General features: G+C 53.7%; 5 protein-coding genes across 5 annotated transcripts; 3 read left to right on the top strand and 2 right to left on the bottom strand.

The window, feature by feature from the left end:
* Positions 1–149: 149 nt before the first annotated feature.
* On the bottom strand, positions 150–3588 carry BO86DRAFT_172322 (putative vesicle-mediated transport protein (Imh1)). The gene is made up of 3 exons (XM_025666511.1): positions 3465–3588; positions 332–3404; positions 150–277 (listed from the first exon to the last, which is right to left on the bottom strand). The coding sequence occupies exons 2-3, from the start codon at positions 3370–3372 to the stop codon at positions 235–237; spliced, it is 3084 nt and encodes a 1027-aa protein (XP_025524878.1). The 5' UTR covers positions 3373–3404; positions 3465–3588; the 3' UTR covers positions 150–234.
* A 1281-nt stretch (positions 3589–4869) lies between these two features.
* Positions 4870–9954, top strand: nte1 (lysophospholipase). Its single transcript, XM_025669175.1, has 2 exons — positions 4870–5482; positions 5562–9954. Exons 1-2 carry the CDS (start codon positions 5118–5120, stop codon positions 9802–9804), a joined length of 4608 nt encoding a protein of 1535 aa, XP_025524877.1. The 5' UTR covers positions 4870–5117; the 3' UTR covers positions 9805–9954.
* Positions 9955–10400: 446 nt separating this feature from the next.
* Positions 10401–11705, top strand: BO86DRAFT_172003 (DUF3431 domain-containing protein). The gene is made up of 4 exons (XM_025666510.1): positions 10401–10614; positions 10672–10768; positions 10842–11408; positions 11473–11705. The coding sequence occupies exons 1-4, from the start codon at positions 10485–10487 to the stop codon at positions 11540–11542; spliced, it is 864 nt and encodes a 287-aa protein (XP_025524876.1). The 5' UTR covers positions 10401–10484; the 3' UTR covers positions 11543–11705.
* A 163-nt stretch (positions 11706–11868) lies between these two features.
* BO86DRAFT_402323 (uncharacterized protein) lies at positions 11869–14258 on the top strand (the record flags this gene model as incomplete). Its single annotated transcript, XM_025673850.1, has 3 exons — positions 11869–12284; positions 12348–12900; positions 12966–14258. The coding sequence occupies 3 exons, from the start codon at positions 11869–11871 to the stop codon at positions 14256–14258; spliced, it is 2262 nt and encodes a 753-aa protein (XP_025524875.1).
* Positions 14259–14812: 554 nt separating this feature from the next.
* BO86DRAFT_437435 (uncharacterized protein) lies at positions 14813–15813 on the bottom strand (the record flags this gene model as incomplete). The annotated part of the gene is made up of 4 exons (XM_025676059.1): positions 14813–15163; positions 15282–15404; positions 15496–15599; positions 15667–15813. 4 exons carry the CDS (start codon positions 15811–15813, stop codon positions 15022–15024), a joined length of 516 nt encoding a protein of 171 aa, XP_025524874.1. The 3' UTR covers positions 14813–15021.
* Between the last annotated feature and the right edge of the window lie 576 nt (positions 15814–16389).

Genomic DNA, 16389 nt, shown 5'->3' with positions numbered 1-16389 from the left:
GCCGTATAGAGGCTGGCTCTCTTTGGCTGGAACTCCACGCCTTACGGACTTCCACGCCTTACCTTTGACTTTGCGGTGTCCCAAGTGACTCAGAGAGCGCGCGCAATTATGCGCTTAGGAATTGAATAGAAGGATAAAGAAGACAAAGGGTGAGGGAGGTATAGTATGTGTTTTCGAAGAGATATACGCGACTATGTACAGTTACAAATATGTGCTTGAAGGCTACCGGAGCATTTATTTGGAGGAAATGGCCGACATCCATTTCTGCTCGTCCGTTCTGTGACAGGTTAGCTGATGATAAAGAAAGCAAAAGAATATACATGATACTAACCGATCAAAGTGCAGCAGCATGCCAAGAACAGGAATCAGCTGCTTCTGATAGTTCTTATCCTTCTGCTCCAGGAATTGGAGAAGGACATTCTTCAGATAAATGTAATCAATGGACCCTGCTCCAACTCCAGTGGGCGTGCCGCTGCGTGTCGATGGACTGTGCTCCTTCGCAACTGGGGAGGTAATGGTTCTTCTAGAGCCAGAATCGATAGAGGACCGTGACGACTGTGCAGTGTGACCGAAGCGACCTTCATCCGGGAGCAGCTTGTTCGATTTACGCATCTTCTCCAAACGGGAGTTTGTTTCCTCGACGGAGCGGCGCAGCTCGGCTTTCTCCTTCTCGAGGTCGCGCACCTGCTTTTCGCTTTCATCCAGCGAATCGCGCAGACCTGCCATGGCCTGTCGCAGATCGACAAGCTCCTGGGTCGTCTTCTCAGATTCAGCCTCCAGTTGATCCCGTCTACGTTTCCAATCCTTCTGGGTTTGCTCCAGTTCCTCTTTATCCTGCTCCGCACTGCGCAGAGCTCGCTCGGCTTCGCGTAGCTTACTTTTCAAGTCTTCCAGCTCACGCGCACGGCGTCGACCCTGAGCACTGGCTTCATCCTCGGCGCGATCCCGCTCCTCAATGGCGGCTTCCATACGTTCCTTGAACTCGCGCACCTTGGCATCGGTGCGACTTTCGATGTCGTTCAGAAGACGTCGCATGGTCTCTCCTTCGCGAGTGCGTTCGCTCAGCAGCCGGTGAGCATCCGCTAGTTCTTCTTCGAGACTTTCGCAGCGTTCGCGAGCCTCCTTCATCTGCATACCCAATTCAGCAGCTTGGTCGCGCATACTGTTCATCAAACTTTGAGCACTAGCGTGCTGGGCAGTCTTGAGTTGAATCTCCTCCCGCAGGCCTTGGAGTTCCTTGTCAATCTGACTGGCCTGGGACTCGCTCTCGCGGAGCCTGGCGCGGGCGGTTTTCAGCTCCCCTTGAGTCTTAGATAGTTCTGAGGTGACCTTCTCCTTAGCCTCCGTAGCTTCCTGCTTCTTACTCTCCGAGTACCTCAGGTCAGACTGGGCGACTGTCAATTTCTCCTCGGCTTTGAGCCTATTGTCGGTTTCCTGCTTGATCTTATTATTGAGGGTCTTCACTTCCTTCTCTCGCTCAGACACCGTGCTCTTCAAAGTCTTGAGTTCGGCCCGCAGGTCATCGTGTTTGCTTTCCAGAGTTCTTAGTTCATTCGTCTTGCTTGTGAGTGAATCCTTGGTGGACTTGAGCTCTGAAGATTCGGCGCGCAGCTTCTTCAGCTCTGGCTGGAGTTTCTGAAGGGTCTCGCGCAAATCCGTGATGTCTTTGAACCTCGTGGCAGCCAATTGTTGAGCAGCAGAAAGCTCAGTCTCGAGTGTTGTGAGCTTGATCTTGATATTCTCGTACTTCTCCTTGAGATCATTATGCGCTTTCTCCGAATCCGCACTTTGAGACGCATGAGACGCGATGTTCGTGCGCAGATCCGTCAACTCCTTCTCCAGCTTAGCAATGGATTCCTCCAGAGCTTGCTTCTCCGCGGTCAGCACCTTCACCTTATCCTTCGACTCCACATGCTCTTGACCTATGTGAAGCAGGTCATCACGGAGGGACTCGATCTCCTCCTTCAGGTCCTCCTCGCCCTTGAGCTTCGAGCTAAGACGGTCGATAGCGGCATCCTTCTCGTCCAGCTGCTTCTTCAGTGTATCGATACTTTCTTCCAGCTCAGCCACCTTCGCTGTCAATTGTGCAGAAGCAGGTTCCGCGCTTGGCGACGAATCCCGGTCAGCTTCCGTTGCTTTGCTAGCCTCTTCGCCGCCCTTAGCACCGCCAGCCCCTCCCTTCTTCTTTTTCTTGTTCTTCTTTTTACCACTTCCCGCAGCGCTTGGTGGGTTTGCGGCTGGCTTTGCAGTCTCTGTCGACTCCTGCTGAGCTTCAGTGGCGCTAGGGCTAGGAGCTAAGCTCTCACGAAGTTCATCGAAATTAGCTTGCTTGCCGCCAATGACTTGTTCCTTGGTCAATTGCCATGTGACATTGCCTTCCAAGTTAGTGTCGAGGAAGTCAACGACTTTTTGTAATTGCAGGTTGTTCTCCTTCTTCTGCTCAGCATCGGCCTTCAGTTTCGTCATTGCCTCTTCGCTCTCCTTCAGCTGGGATCGGAGGCTGTCGACCAGTCCCTGCAGTACACTGAGACGTTTCTCATTAGCCTCCTTCATCTGCTCCATCTTTTCCAACTTGGCAGTAAGATCGGCATCCTTTCCGGCAGCAGGGGATGGCGAGGCCTGAGCTTGCAGTTTCTCGATTTCCTCGGTCCGTTCTGTCAAATCAGACTTCAGTTTCTCAATCTCCGCGCTGGTCTTCGATGCCATTTCTTCGGACTTCTCAAGCTTGGCTTTCAGATCGTCAAGCTCTCCTTGCTTGGAAGACTTCAGCTTCTCGAGTTCTGTGTCCTGCTTGTCCTTGAAATCACGCAGTTCTGTGAGCTCTCGGGTTGCGGATTCTAAGTTGTGAACCATGCCCTCGGTGGACTCACGCGCCACTGCTAGATCACGCTTCAGCGACTCCATTTGAGTCTTCATGGACTCAATTTCCTCCTGCTTTTCTTTCAGCTCTGACTCCAGACGGGGGATCTCGCTATCGTAGGAGAAGAACTCTTCACTATCACCTTGATGTTCAGCCGACTTCTTCGGTGATGCGGTGGTCACTGCAGTGTCCTCCTTCGTAGACTTCTCCTCAGACTTCGCGACCGACTCATTGGCGTCCGAGGCTTTTTCTTTCGATTCCTTCTCGGCCTTGAGTTGCGCAGCCTCATCCAATGCAGCCTTGGTTGCCTTTTGAGCCTCTTCCAGTTTCTTCTTGTAGTCGTCCCTCTCGGTGGTCACACGCTTGAGCTCCTCCACCACCATATCTCCCTTCAGCGACAGCTGGTTCAAGTACTCGGTCAGGGCCTTCGGTTCGCCGATCGAAGTCAAGGGGGTGTTTTCACGAAGAGCAGCTTCAAAGGGTTCGATAGAAAGGACTCGCGAGTGTGCCATGCGATAGGCTTTGAGAAGCTCTAATCATCACCAAAACACCACATTAGTCTGCGTCGTCAAAAAGCTCCCCCCGCGTGTATTGCGCTGCATACCTTGGTAACGGGGTTCCAACTTGGCCAGCCGCCGCAGCTTGACCCGAACCTCTGGAGGCAGATCCGAGGTGGAGGAGGACTGGTTGTTGTTGTTGCCTTCCGCATTTGCCGGCGTGGACTCCTTCTCCGTTGCGGGCCCCTCCTGCCCTTGGCCCTCTCCGGCTGCAGCATTGTTGCCCTCCGGAGCGGCCTCGGAGCCTCCTCCGGCTGCTGCCTCAGGTCGCGGCGTGCCCGATCTACTCGAGGAGTCATCATCCCCAATGGCGAACTCGGGCTCGAATTCATTGGGGTCGGGGCCCCGGATGGGGGTGCCGGTGTTGCGGCGCGGGCGGCCAGAGCGGCGGGATGGGGAGGTGGTGGTGCGGTTCGAAGGTTGGCGGGCGGAGTTGGAGCGGGAGATGGAGGTTTGGGCGGTGCGTTGACGGGCTTGCTCCTCGGCAATCCGCGAGTCGATCGCGTCGCGCAAACGCTGTGTTGTCACCAAGACGGTATGATTAGCACGAGCAGGAGGTGCACGAGGGGTGTGCCTGATTCGGAGCGGGAGACGATATGAGGTGTTGTTACCTGAAACATGGCCGAAGCGGGCCTGTGAGCCAAGGCCACGGCAAAGTTGAGAAAGGAGAGACAGAGGAGGAGAATGCGACCGAGGAGGATAATACAGAGGAATGAACGAAAGAGAGGGAAGAAGGGGAGGGACAGCATCTAGGGACGGGCTGGGGAGATTCCGCAGCAGGCGGCGGCGGTGGAGGCTCATACGCGGCAGCGGCAGTTCCAGTTGTTCAATGGGCTTTCTTGCTGGCACGGGCGGCCAGGGCGGGCGGAAACGGGCAGCAAAAAGGACTCAAGGGCTCAAGGGTGATTATGTGCCGGTTCGGGGTGACAATCGCAGCAGGACAGTAACTTGGACATCTTACGTGATGTTTGATCTATTGCATGAAGAGACTTTGGTTCTACGCAGAGCTTACATTGGCTCTTCGAGATCATATACATTAGCTCTTGGAGTGATAATAATTCGATATGAATCTTTCCTATCACGGAATATATATTGTTACGAAGCTCGAAGTCTTTCGCTGTTGACTTTTTGTTTGATTACATAATTGGATGAAGATAGTTCTTCGTAGCTATTGGGAGTTGTGTGAGGTCCGTTTACTTCATTGCATTGCCATACTTGAGAATAGTGACACTGAGTTGAGCAGTGCCTCAGGTAAGAGATAATGAGTTTGGTAACTTACAAGCAACTTGCTCATACTAACTCGCAGAAGTCTGGACCATCTCCGAGGTTCATCAGAAACATGGACGGGGCGCTACCACTAAGACCAACGCGGTTAAGGGCGGTTCTTCCCCTTCCTTTCCCTTCTTTTCCATCTTGTGATAGACCAGCCACAACCAACTCCCAGCCCACGTTGTTCTTGACTTGCTCTCATGTCGCGGCCTGCGCTGCATATCTATTTATCACCTGTACAGGGTATAATCAATCTTCGATTGCTGCATTGGGTAGGCCGAAAAAGAAAAGGCCGAAGTTAGTAAGTTGGGAACCACGGGCATAGCGCAGGTGGCCCTCGCTGCCTAGTATCTGAGACTCCATCCGTGACTAGTCCTACCCCGTACCTTAGCGGGCCGCCGCCATCCAAAGCAGGGAAGTCTGATGGCATCATGACCAACGGCGGAATGTCCGCTATGACCTTGCTTGCTTCCTCGAGCTTGGACACTTCTCTCCAACATGTCTTTCCTTCTGCCTCGTCGACTTCCACTTCGTTCCTCGCAAATCCAACCGCTCCGGCCATAACCGCCAGCATCTCCCTGGTGCCCGGCTTCTCTTCTCATCTTCCGCCCCCGCCAGTACCCCCTCCTACTCCGACAACCATGGTGGGGTGGGTTGGTTGGGTATTTTCCGTCCTCTTCCAGGTCATTCCAGGTGTGCTATACTGGATTGTCACCTTCACGACAATTACGCTGCCAACATGGCTGTTCACGCTGTTCTCCATGAGCTTGACCTTCACAATGAATTTCACAACGCTGTGAGTGGTTGACCTAGAAGAGCCCGATCTCGATTCAGGCCCTGACAACACACTAACTCAATGCCTGGTGCAATCATAGACTGCTCATAGCGCTGGCCGTGGTGTCAACCATCAGCTGGTTCATACGATACCGCTTCCTGAACATGTACAGCCGTTTGCCTCCGGAGCCCCAACGCAAGGAACCCCAGCTCGACCTCTTCCCGAACATTCAAGAGGAAGACTCCAAGCCTGGTCTAGCCAACTATCTGGATGAATTCCTCAGCGCGATCAAAGTCTTCGGTTACCTGGAGAGACCGGTTTTCCATGAGTTGACGCGAACAATGCAAACCAGGAAGCTAATCGCGGGCGAGACGCTTCTATTGGAAGAGGAGAAAGGGTTTTGTCTGGTTGTCGACGGATTGGTACAGATTTTCGTCAAATCAACTCGGGAGGGAGAGTCGGCTGAAGAAGAAGGAACGAATCGCGCGTCGTCGGACGAGGATGACCACAACGTCGATGGGAGACAAGGCTACCAACTATTGACTGAGGTCAAGAATGGCGCCTCGATGTCGTCTCTGTTCTCTATACTATCACTGTTCACGGAGGATGTTCAACTGAGATATGGGGATAGTGCTGAGCCGAGCTCATCTGTCCTAAGACCTGCCGCCCCACGTTTGCCCGACTCCTTCCCGGCGAGCCCTCAGCCGCTGGATGCTTCTCCGCCAACTCTTCCCAGAGACCGCAGAAGCTTTACCTCCCATATCAATGACAGTGCGGACTTCTTGCCACCTGTGCCTCCCTTACACCTCGGAGAAAGTCACACACCTCCCACTCCTAACACCCAGGATGCCCAATCGAGCACAAGAGCGCACCGAGGCAAGCATGGTCAGAAGTCGGTTCACCCAGATATTGTGGCGCGAGCAATGGTCGACACAACCATAGCAATTATACCCGCTAGTGCTTTCCGACGTCTGACCCGGGTCTACCCCAAAGCGACCGCACATATTGTGCAGGTCATTCTCACGCGGTTACAAAGAGTGACATTCATGACAGCTCACACTTACCTGGGTCTGAACAATGAGGTGCTTGGAATCGAGAAACAGATGACCAAGTTCACGACATATGACTTGCCGAACGAAATGCGAGGGGCAGCGCTGGATCGCCTCAAAGACAAGTTCATCAAGGAGCGAAATCGCCTGGGCCCGGAAGAAGTCACGAAAGGAATCGCCTTGCACAATCCATTCTCGGGTAGGCGAAATCGATCAAGTAGCTTCCGAAGGAAAGAAGCTGTGCTCCACGCAAAACTGGGCGTCTCGCGCCGCCCGACTGCGGCTGTGATCCAGAATAACGCTCTCAGCGATCGTGAAGCTGCAGGTGTTAGCCCTGGAGACTTGCTATCTAGCATACAGTTCTCGCGCTTTGGGTCTAGGTATGAGAACTTTGCTCCAAAGTTGCTGAGCCCACTCGCAGAGAAGGAGCAGTCGCCTTTGCGGTCCCCGTCACCCATCATCGAGCCCATGGGATCTTTCTACCGAAAGGAAAACGTGGATGAGGATGCTCTGTTCCGCGAATCTATACTAGAATGCATCATGAAGGGTATCGGCTTGACAGAAAGTACCAACGGCCTTCTCCGCAAGAGCCAAAACTCAGGCGACGCTTCTCCAAGGCTTCTCTCTTACGACTCGCGTCGCCAGAAGGCGGTATTTGGCAATAATGCTTTTGGCTTCATTGATCCTTACGAAGCCTCCGTGGATGATACAGAGTCAATGATGTCGATGTCCGTCACAAGTGCTGGTGGGACGTCGCCAGTCATCAATCTGAGGGAGGAGTTGCGAAACGACATCGAGATTGTTTACTTCCCTCAAGGGTCCGTGCTGGTGGAGCAAGGCGAGCGCCATCCAGGCTTGTATTATGTGATTGATGGATTCCTGGATGTGGGAATTCCTGTCAGTGATAAAGAAGATGATCTTGTGGGATCTTCCCGCCCAGCGCATGCGCAACCTCGCGAGGAATCCTTCCCAACTCTGAGACGGACTCAAACCAACACTTCGCGCATTTCAACCACAAGTCTGGGAACTGGCACTAGTGACTCTAAGCGCAAGAGGCAGCCACGGAAGTCACTGTATATGATAAAGCCCGGAGGGATTCAAGGCTATGTCGGTGCCGTCGCATCCTATCGCTCGTACACAGACGTGGTTGCCAAAACGGATGTTTACGTGGGATTTCTTCCGCGGGCTGCTCTGGAGAGGATAGCGGAGCGGTATCCGATCGCTCTCCTGACGTTGGCTAAACGACTAACGAGCATTCTCCCCCGCCTACTCCTTCATATTGATTTCGCACTGGAATGGGTGCAGGTTAATGCGGGTCAAGTGATATATCACCAGGGCGACGAAAGTGACGCCATTTACCTTGTGTTAAATGGCCGTTTGCGGTCGGTCCTCGAAGGTACTGATGGAAAGGTGACGGTCCTTAGCGAATACGGGCAGGGAGACAGTATTGGCGAGCTGGAGGTCATGACCGAATCGACCCGTCCGTCATCTCTACATGCAATTCGTGACACTGAACTGGCCAAGTTCCCTCGAACCTTGTTTAACAGCCTGGCGCAAGAGCACCCCGGGATTACCATCCAGGTATCTAAACTTATTGCACAACGAATGCGAGACCTGGTGGAGCAACCGGTGAAAGAACAGGGGATGGAACGAGGCAATGCCGGCACCATCAAAACAGCATCTTCAACTCTCAACCTGCGGACTGTCTGCGTCTTGCCGGTGACAGGCGGAGTTCCTGTCGTTGAGTTTGGGCACCGGCTGCTGCAAGCCTTGCATCAGATCGGGGTGACAAACGGTGTCACGTCCCTCAACCAAGCTGCTATTCTGAATCACCTGGGGCGGCATGCTTTCAGTAAAATGGGGAAACTGAAGTTGACACAGTACCTAGCGGACCTAGAAGAAAAGTATGGAATGGTGCTCTACATTGCTGACACCACCGTGAATGCACCGTGGACGCAAACCTGTATCACCCAGGCCGATTGCATCCTACTGGTCGGTCTTGCAGAGTCCTCGCCCAGCGTTGGTGAATATGAACGGTTCCTGTTGGGCATGAAAACAACTTCCAGAAAGGAACTGGTGCTGATACACGAAGAACGGTACTGTCATCCCGGACTGACTCGTCAATGGCTGAAGAATCGTGTGTGGATCAATGGAGGTCATCACCACATCCAGATGCCCTATCGTCTCGCGGCCGAACCTACGCATTCTCAAACGAAACGCCTGGGAACGGTATTGAAACAACGAGTGCAGGTCATCCAAGCCGAAATCCAGAAGTACACATCCCGCCGTATACGCCAGACGCCCCTTTATTCGGCCCAGACGCCATTCAAGGGCGATTTCCATCGTCTGGCTCGCCGGCTGTGCGGTCGTTCAGTCGGGCTTGTATTAGGTGGTGGAGGAGCTCGAGGTATCGCTCAGGTGGGAGTCATCAAAGCGCTTGAAGAAGCCGGCATCCCTATCGACATAATAGGTGGAACCTCCATCGGCTCGTTCATCGGAGCTTTGTATGCTCGAGATGCGGATGTCGTGCCTATGTATGGCCGGGCCAAGAAGTTTGCCGGTCGTATGGGAAGCATCTGGCGGTTTGCGCTGGATCTGACTTATCCGACCGTGTCCTACACGACTGGACACGAGTTCAATCGCGGAATCTTCAAAACATTCGGCAACAGCCAGATTGAAGACTTCTGGCTGGAGTTCTACTGCAACACGACCAATATCAGCCGATCTCGCGCGGAGTATCATTCGTCCGGTTACACGTGGCGCTATGTCCGTGCGTCTATGTCTCTGGCAGGCTTGATCCCGCCGATTTGCGACGAAGGTAGCATGCTGCTTGATGGCGGGTATATCGACAATCTCACTGTAGGCCACATGAAAGGGTTGGGTGCGGACGTGATCTTTGCGGTTGATGTTGGGTCTATCGACGATAATACCCCCCAAGGGTATGGAGATTCGCTGTCTGGCTTCTGGACGGTGCTTAATCGTTGGAACCCCTTCTCCTCATTGCCCAATCCCCCTACGCTGTCAGAAATCCAAGCACGGTTGGCATATGTTTCGTCCATCGAGAACCTTGAACGCGCCAAGACCACCCCCGGTTGTCTGTACATGCGACCGCCGATCGACAAATACGGCACGCTGGAGTTTGCTAAATTCGATGAGATCTATCAGGTGGGGTACACGTACGGCAAAGAATACTTGGAGAAGTTGAAGAACGAAGGATCTCTTCCGCTACCGGAAGAGACGGAAGAGAAGAAGAGACTTCAGCGGACACTAGCGCCCCGACGCGCCAGTATCTGAGGTAGAATATCTGTAAGATGCAAATCAAGATATATAGCCTAGAATTTTGAGACTTCTGGCATTTCAACTCCAGACGTATCCGTAGGAACTTTCTGGAACACATGCGGCCGAAATTGTAGTTCGTGTTTGTTGTGTCAGATGTGAGGCAAGAGGAAATGTGTTTGTGGAAACGAAGGGATCGGGACGGGATCTACAGAGTACGGACAGACCCTCTGCCTGCGGTAAGACCGGAGCTCCAGGAGTGGAGTGGGTGTCGCGGTGTCGCGGCGTCGCCCGCCCCCAACAACTCACAAGCCATAGTGCTTACCCGATGTTCTAGACCCGGATTGCAACCAAGCTTGTCACTGCCACCGGGACTAGTTAGTTAATGCACTCCAATCCACTCTGCATTAATCTGTTTCTCTTCTCCCCCTCTCTCCGACCGATTGTTTATCTTTTCTCAAGGACCCTGCTGAGTTGGACATCTGCTCATTACGCGTGCATTTGTTTCCCTGAGCCTCAGTTACTCTAGTCCAGTTCTGAAGTTCTGAAACATTGCTTGTTTCCGGACCCTCCGTCAGAAGAAAACCATGCACGTTTGAAGCCTTTGCTAATCTCCACCACCTGTTTCCCTTCGAGGAACCGGTTCCTCTGGGGCAAATCTCCCACTGGACCATTCTTTGGATTCTGCAATAGAAACAATGACGGCCTCTCCATGTGGTCCGTTACGACTCCTGCTCCATCGCACATGGACTCTGTTGGTCATCTGCTGCATTCTCCTGGTGCTTCTTTTACTGGTCGTGATGGGAGATGAAGCTCTCGCAATCTCGCGTTGGTGACCCATCCCTAGGATTTCACAGTCTGGAAGTCTCTACTAACAGCAAGCAGACCGGCACCCGACAGTGAATCCGGACAAAACTTTGGCTTTGGTTGTGGCAAAGTCTCGACGAGAGGATACCTCTTGGGCTTATCGGGTCATGCCCCAGTAAGCATACGCCGTGTTCATGGATAGATGGGTACGAACAGAAAGCAGGCCCACTCACTAACCTCTTGAATAGCTGGAGGCCATACATCTATACTTCCGACCAAGAACCCGGGTTCGCCGATCTCCCCGCGAATAAGGGCCGCGAGAGTATGGCCTACTTGACGCACATTATCGATAACTACGATGACTTGGCCGATATCACCGTGTTCATGCACGGCGGTGATAGCCAGTGGCATAATGATGTCAGGGACCTGGATTCGCCATCATTGCTCCGCAGCCTCAATCTTCGCACGGTGGAGCGGCTGGGATACGCTAATTTGCGCTGCCATCATCGCCCGGGCTGTCCGGTGGCCGTGCGGCCGTTTGACCCTGACATGGCTTCCGACCATAACGTTGTGTACCGCAACTTTACCAGCATCTATGTAGACCTATTCCGAGTGCCTTTGGACCAGATCCCCACCGAAATCGGAGGCGTTTGCTGCGGTCAATTTGCGGTCACACGCGAGCGCATACGGGGCCGACCGAAAGAAGATTACATGCGGATGCGCGACTGGGCTATTACTACGGAGCTGGACAACTTTGCGGTCGGATCAGTCTTTGAAATGCTGTGGCATATTGTTTTTCTAGAAGCACCAGTTGCGTACGTGCTATGTCCCTGTCGGATTGGCCGGAAAGGGAGTGCTAACAGTGTCACGATTTGACAGTTGTCCAGATACCCAGCAGTGCTACTGTGAACTGTACGACCTATGCAATGAAGAGCCGGACAACTCCTGAGTGATCTTCTCCAGGTTTTCGATGGAGCCATCAATCCAAGCGTCGTGACGGCTCACGGGCCACGGCGTCTCCTTTATGGCCGGTTCTTCGGGGAATTACCGAAACAGGCAACAGTCTCCGGGAGGGATTCAGCGCCGAAATTCTAGCCTTGCGCCTACGCCCAATGACAACCACACATCGACTTCAGAGGTAAAATGGACATGCAGCCTTCGTTCCTGGATCCAGTACAATGAGCTTGGCATGTTTTGACCCGGGAAGTATAAGAACCACCACCTACACGGCTCGAACCGCATCCGCTGTCATGTTTGCGGCCTGGTCCCGCGATCATGGCGCTGCCAGAGGCGCAAATTAGTCTGGATGAGTTCCCTCGTTCTGACTCCCATCGTCTACAAGTCGGGCAGAGCGATGATCAGCGCCTTCTTCCCAGCAGTGGAGAAGTCACGCCATCTCGACCCAGCTCCATTAGTACAATAGATAGGCCCTCGTCCCATCAGAGTCTTCATTCCAACACAGCGAATAATCGCGATGGCAACCCCAGCAGCGGGGGTGGACCTTCTCAGGCCAGCCAACCAGATACCACCGAGCCGGCTTCGTCACCACTACTCAAGAAGAGTCAGGGTTGGCGGTGGAGGCATCTTTTTGTAAATCCAGGGACGGACGAAGCTTATGAACTCCACGATGATGGCGCCACGCTGACGCGCATCGTATTCCTTCGGCTCGTGGCCCTTGCCATACTTATAACGTGAGCTACCGAACGCTCTGTGCATTTAATCTGCATACTATCACTAATAACTGAGATCAAAAGAGCAATCGTTCTCGGCGCCATCGGGAAGAGCTATGATATCGCATCTCTTACGGTCGGAAATGGTATCCTTGTTGATGAAGATGCCCAGCTTGCCGTCATTGGCGTGATCAACAGTATCCTGCAGCTTCTCACACAAGGGGCTCTCCAGCACAGCGTCACTACATTGATCACCCGATGGATGACTGACAAGGGGCAGAAGGGAGCCAGCCTGTTGGACTTTGAGCTGTACGAAGAACACCAGAGTCCCTTGACTGCCATTTCGACGTTCAAAGAGCGATGCGAACTTGGAGTGCGCAAGCATATCGCATGGCTACGACTTGGCGGGGCACTGGCAGTAGGGATCTGTCTCTTTTTGCTCGGGGCAGCTATGAACACTATTGCCATTCCCAAATCCCGTTGGTGGCCAGACACGCGTTACGTGGTGCCGGATCCTCCGGATGATCGATTCTATTTCACAAACCAGACGTCTCAGATAGCTAGTGTCAGTCGAATGTCGCTGTGGGGCAAAGCCTGGGATATGGTGCGCATCGGAGGGCCTGTTTCTTGGGAGATGGTACGATTCGAGTATTTGTTGCATTTCACCTGTCAGAATGATGCTTACAGGTCCGTCTCCTCCAGGCACACTCTCTAGCAGCATACCACTCCCTCCAAGCCCTGGGTCTTCTTTACGACACTTTCAACAACGCGCCCGGTTGGCGGTCCCTCGGGGATAACGACGTACCTGCCTTTAGCGCAGTCCGGATCCCTGAGTCCTCCGCGGTTATCCAATCGATGGCCGTGCATGGCGACCTCGCCATCCAGATGTACGAGGCGCAGAAAGCACACAGCAAGCACAGCTGGGCACGGTACTCCACCGGATGGAATGCGCTTCTCCTCATTCCCGGTGTCCTCCTTACCACCTCCTGTACCGACCACTCGAATTCCAGCAGCAGCAGCAGCAGCGCAGGGGCCTGGGAAGCCACCTCCATCAACGCAACCATCAACCTCGTCATCGGCCCCGTCACCAACAACACCAGCGATAACAGCACCGACGCTTTCTTTCCTGGTGCCACCTGCCAGATCCAGGTCCAACAAGCCCAAATTCCGCTAGGTCAATGGCTGTATTCCGGCACCAGCAACTATGCCTACGCCATCGACTACGGCGACAACAACCCCAACCCCGCCCTCACCCTCCTTCCCAAGAACAGCACGTCCCAGGCCGACGCCTCCATCGCCGCCGAAACCACTAGCTGGTTCACGGCCATCCTTCCCAACCTCCAATCCTTCACGTCTGACCCTGCCCTCCTCAACCTCACCTCGCTAGCGCTCACGCTGGCCGATGACCTCGTCAGCCTGAATCGGGGATATACGCGCCTGGACGGGGTCGCAGCTGTCGTGGGCACGGTTTTCACGGACATGATCACCTCGTTCGACTGGACGTATTCCGCTGTGCTGCAGGGGGCCAGTTCCGAGGGGGTCAGTGGCAGCAATAGTACGGTGCAGACGACCCTGCAAGGACCCGTGCGGTGGCAGTTGTATGGGTCTGGGCCGCGGTTGCCGTGGGAATGGACTATCGCCATCGTGCTGGCGGTGGCGGTGGGGGTGCATGTGGTGGACCTGTGGGTGGTGGTGTGGTCGCGAGGATTGCGGGAGGGGTTCTGGTTGAATGTCGATGGGATGATGGCTGTTGCGGGTGGGTCGGGGAGGGCCCCTACTCCTTGTGCCTCGGCTTCTGCTGGTGATGCGGGCGTGGCGAAGGAGGAGCCAAAGGAGACGAGGTTCATTGTTCGAGAAGAGAAGCCAGACGCATTAGAGGGACAGGAGGGCGAGGGCGAGGCGGGGAAGGTGGTGCTGCTGAAGGCTGGGGAGGATGACGACGAGGATCGGTATGCGGTTCTGCGGCGGGGGAGGAAGTATAGAGGTATCGGATAGGGATCTCTGTCTTTCTCATTTCATTATGCCAGGTCTCGGAATGTGCGTGCAATACAAGCTGCATGATGTTTTATAGATCTAGCTTATAGACGCGGCTGATTGTTAGAATTGTTAGAAGTTCGATAGAGTTCGATATACGAGCAACTCGACCCCATTTATGCGAAGCATGCCGAGGCATAGTCCCGCAAAGATTTAGTCTTATCACAATGCTTTCCTGATTCCAGAACAAATACGATACGGAGGATCAAAATAAGGATTAGGGACTCGGGGGAAAAGGAAGATTAAGTTAATTACTATGACTATAAACGGGGTAACAAGAAAGGTAAACACAACAACCAACCACGACCACAACCCCCTCATCAACATCGTCAGCATCATCATTAGATCCATTACCGCATTACCACCCACCCACCAACCATCAAAATCAAATCATCATGCAACCTCTTCCCCCGACCACAACAATATCAAGTAGCAAGTCATAGCGGGTGGTTCCCGCCGGTAGAGCATGGTATCATCATAAAGATTCGAGAAAAGATCAAGCCAGCCAATCTCGCAACACATCATCATCCGCACAGTTCGGTCCGCAGCATACACCAGGGACCCGACTAACCCGGTTGATGAGAGCATTCAAGACCAGCAAGCACATTCCTGTCCTGTCCTGTCCTGTCCAAGTTTAGTTCAATTCAATTCGTGTCAAATCCGGCGCTGTCCAAGTCCATTCATTCAACATTCAACCCCAGTAAAGTGGGAAGGGAGGAAGGCCCTAGGCCGACGCCGCCAGCGGCGCATCGGCCGGCCCGCCGTGGGCGCCGCCCGTGTTCTTCTCGCGGACGGGGGCGGCGTTCTCGCGGCGGTAGGCCCAGAGGGCGCCGACTTCGAGGAAGATGGCGAAGAAGGTGAAGATACTTTTTGTGAGGGTTAGCTTATGGTGTGTTTTACTCCAGGGGGGGTTTTTCTTTTTTTTGGGCAGGGGATAGATGCGTGAAGGGCTGTGAACGGGGGGGAAGGAAAGGGCCAACGTACAAGGTGAGGAAGATGAAGGCCTCGTTGGCTTTCTTTAGGGCGCAGGAGGCGCCCGGGGGCGCGTTGGCGCCGCAGTTGTGCCAGTTGTAGTCTTGGGCGGCGAAGATGAAGGAGGTGAGCCATCTGTTGTCATTCAGGTTAGTGGGTGGTTTGGTGGGTTTGCTGCTGCGGTGGTAAGGGTTTGGGGGAAGGGGCAGGGGCAGGGGAACCGTACAGGTAGGAGAAGATCACGTCGATTGCGAGGACGAACTTGCTCAGGGCGTGGGGCATGAACGGCGAGACGAAGGCCGGGAGGAAGAAGACGACTGAGATGGTGGACTAGACCGGAGGCTGTGGTTAGGTGGATTCATTGTTGGATGTATAGACCCGAGGAAGATGAACGTACAATAACTTCATCGTAGATGATGTGCTGCCCGCGCGGACCCCGGTGGATGAAGTAGGAGGTGATGCCCATCACGATGACTGCGCTGGCCCATTGCATGAACCGGGTGAGCAGCTGCAGGGGACGCGCCACGGTGGTGGAGAGCAACATCTTCGGTATTTTGTATTATCTGACTGCAACTGAGAAAGAGATGATCCTGGGGAGATCGAGGACGGGCAGGGGTTGCTATAAATTCGCTGAAAATGAAGGGAGCTGGGGAAGAAAGGGCGTGCGATAGGGCAAGGCCTTGAGTGGTGGCGTTTGATTCTTTCTGATTTGAACTGGTTACAAACTGGTCCTGAATGGCATCCGATGTGCGACCAGGACAGGGTGTTTTATATCCAAGAAGAGGAGGGGGGAAATGCGCATGGTCTATCCCTCTTCGAACCCAAGTCAACATCCAAGCGTAGCATTTACGTCAGAGGTCCATCTACGGTGTGAAATGGTTGATTGCTTTTTTCTGCCCTCTTCATTCGGGGTTTGGCACAGTTTCCATTTTCTTCTGGTTCTGGCCCCAATGACCAGATGCAGTGCCGAGAGAACCGTGTGTGAAGGTTCGATGGTGGGAGGGAGATAGACAGACAAAGTGCTGGCTCCCCCAGATGCGTCATAGTTTCCTCTGCATGAAGTAAGTCAATTCCGAACTTGGTCCAGGCTTGGTGGATTGGGTGATGTTTTGCCTTTAAT

This window comes from Aspergillus japonicus (genome assembly GCF_003184785.1).
Source record: "Aspergillus japonicus CBS 114.51 unplaced genomic scaffold BO86scaffold_51, whole genome shotgun sequence".
Classification (NCBI taxonomy): domain Eukaryota; kingdom Fungi; phylum Ascomycota; class Eurotiomycetes; order Eurotiales; family Aspergillaceae; genus Aspergillus; species Aspergillus japonicus.
Note: the sequence above shows the minus strand (reverse complement) of the source record. Positions and strands in the feature narration are given on the sequence as shown.